Below are 2,755 nucleotides of genomic sequence, written 5' to 3' on the forward strand. Positions count from 1 at the left end.
TTTATGGTATATACAAAATTATATTGTATATGACCTATTCTCACCATACACAATACATTTATTTTTTGAAATATACAAACTTTTCTAACTTTCTTTGTCTCATTTATCATGTTATTAGTTAAATTCCTTTTAATTGGCATATTTGATTTATTACGTAAGAATAGCTGTACGGAGTCACTAATAAATAAATAATTTACTCGTACAAAAAGATTTTGAGTCTTATTTGTATAAAGACAAAAAGAACACTTTCCAGCATTCCAACATTTACATGCATCTATATCATGCCGATCTTCTGTGAGGATGTCATGCGAGCTGGCCTAATTCGTGCCGAAGTGTACTCGACATGCACGTTAAAAATGCTGGGATATAAGTATACATTCGTGTTTAGTGTATAGTATCATTTTTAGTATATCGGTGAAACGAAATTTTGCTATAGGCAAATCTATTGCAATTTATTTCAGGTGTCGTGTTACGCACAATTACAACCAGTGAACATGAATTTAGGAGGGCCTTGGACGCTATTGTTGTTGATGGTGGTGGAGATTGTCCCGAAATGGCCTTATCGGGGATTGAATTGGGCATAGATTCAAGTAATCCGGAATCATTCCTATATGTTTTTACTGACGCCTCGGCGCTCGATTATACGAAGTATGACATCGTTTCAAAAAAGGCACTAATGAAAGGGATAGAGGTATGAATTTGGAATGGATTATAAATATCATATATTTGGGCATCTCCTGGAAAAATCCTTGATAAACTTAGACGTCTTGCATCAATCCCATATCCATGGGACACTTCTGTCATTTCTGTTTTTTTTTTGTCTTTTGTTTTCTGTTTATTATTAAACTTTTTTATTGAAGCAGCTTTTTTAGTGAATGCTATAAGTATATAAATTAATATTCAGAATTTTTGTAACTTTATAGGTAACGTTTTTATTGACGGGGAATTGTGGTTGCGAAAGTTGTCCCGATTATAGAGTGTACAATCGCTTGGCCGCTGCTACTGGTGGACAAGTATTTCATTTGGATAAATCAGATGTTTCAGAGGTAAATTAAACTTACACTGGTCTAGTAATGAAGCTTAGGGTAGTTAGATTATCAATGCAATTAAATGCATGCATCCATGACTATTGGCTGCTTGGGTGAGGTCCTCCAGCATTATGGGGGTTGTGCGGCGGTTAACACCCCTCCCACATAAAAACTTATATGTGTTATAACTTTAGTTCATAGTTATTGTTGCAGAATAATTAACATTGAAACTTGATAATTTTAGGTGTTGAAATATATCATTGACTCCATTAAAAGCAAGAATTGTTTAATAGACCACATTTTGCCGAAAGCAGATGGTCGAGTTATTATGCACCAAGTAAGTTAAATATAAATAATATTGAAACAGCATAAGGTTTTCGAGGACCATGTTATATAAGATCACAACAGTTTCTATGAATTACTATTACAAGATCGTTAGAAATTTTTACACTAGTTTGTTTCTAGTGAATCTTAATAATAAACTAAATTGATTTTGCAAACATTTTTCCAGTAAAAGTTATCAGTTTTCAACCGATTTAAAAAAAGAGGAGTTTATCAATTCGACTGTTATTTTATGGCTTTACCACATCAGAACGGCTTTGATGATACCTCCGATGGTGTACTATTTATTGAATTTGACTTAGTTCTCTGAATAAACAGCAATTTGAAATTTGATAGACCTAAGTTAGTCATTAATAAGAACAAAGCGTTTAAATTAGTATATTTTTATTTTATACTAATATCACTAAACAAACTCTTCAAGTTTGTATATTTAGTTCAATGAGATGGATCTTAATCATCTCAATAGATGGCGGGGGTGCCCCTTAGGCGCATGAAACCGAAACAATAGAAGTTCGCTTGTCGAGGCGGGATCACGGGTGACTGAGCATTGGCATTGCTATGATTTGGTAAAAAGACATGGGTTCAAATCCCGGCTCGTGATCAAATTTTTCAAAATTTCCCAAGGATGGAGGGAGGTTATCAATTCAACTGTATTGTTTCTTTTGCTTGTTACTTTGTAACTTATTACTGGTTTGATTGTTTTTTACGTTTTGTTTACTATTTGAAAGCTGGTACCTCTCATGTCAACTAAATATAAATGGGACCACCATTTACATTTAGTTCTGACAATTTGAAGGTAGTTTAGTTTTTTTTTGTCAAAAAAATATATGATTTTTTTCATCTCTATTCATGGGAAGAAGTTGTGTGGCTAGTGAGCAGCTAGTGAAAATATAAACAATATAGTTTTCAGTTGACTGTAAGATGAGAGATGTGACACTATCTCTGTCAGGCAGGTCCCCTGAATTAAAAGTATATCACGTGGATGGTACGGAGATGATGTTGACGCTACTTGTAAAAACTGAGAATGTATATGTAAGTACTAACTTTTAGCATTAAAAAGGGTAAATAATTAGTTGAATTTATAGAAAACTATATCTATTTAAAGGATGCATTCATGTGAATTCTGTTGTAGACCTAAAATAATTTTTAAAAATTATGGTCATTCGTAATGTATTTTTTTAAACTTTTTAAACGGTACATACCTACTTACTGGTAAAACGAGATTAACCTATTTTTTTAGTCAGTCAGTTTAGTCAGTGCTAACCAGTTTGTAAAAGTGATAATTTTTATTAAATACAACAATTAATACGCTTTTTAACACGCTTTTATTAGCTTCACTTGTATGTTTGTATGTATGTAACTCACACCCGTTTTTCTCCCACTTC

General features: G+C 32.7%; 2 protein-coding genes across 2 annotated transcripts in view; both read left to right on the plus strand.

Moving 5' to 3' along the window:
- The window catches only part of LOC119837267 (hemicentin-2-like), a 3,896-nt gene extending 2,216 nt beyond the window's left edge, over positions 1-1,680 (plus strand). Inside the window, exons 2-5 of the mRNA XM_038362783.1 lie at positions 462-691; positions 924-1,046; positions 1,273-1,365; positions 1,621-1,680. Coding sequence (XP_038218711.1) covers positions 462-691; positions 924-1,046; positions 1,273-1,365; positions 1,621-1,680 — 506 coding nt within the window. The remainder of the gene's footprint in view (positions 1-461; positions 692-923; positions 1,047-1,272; positions 1,366-1,620) is intronic.
- A 599-nt stretch (positions 1,681-2,279) lies between these two features.
- The window catches only part of LOC119837268 (hemicentin-1-like), a 7,186-nt gene continuing 6,710 nt past the window's right edge, over positions 2,280-2,755 (plus strand). The window contains exon 1 of the mRNA XM_038362784.1: positions 2,280-2,402. Coding sequence (XP_038218712.1) covers positions 2,292-2,402 — 111 coding nt within the window. The 5' untranslated portion in view covers positions 2,280-2,291. The remainder of the gene's footprint in view (positions 2,403-2,755) is intronic.

The sequence above is a fragment of the Zerene cesonia genome, chromosome 27, assembly GCF_012273895.1.
Source record: "Zerene cesonia ecotype Mississippi chromosome 27, Zerene_cesonia_1.1, whole genome shotgun sequence".
NCBI classification, from domain to species: Eukaryota; Metazoa; Arthropoda; class Insecta; order Lepidoptera; family Pieridae; genus Zerene; species Zerene cesonia.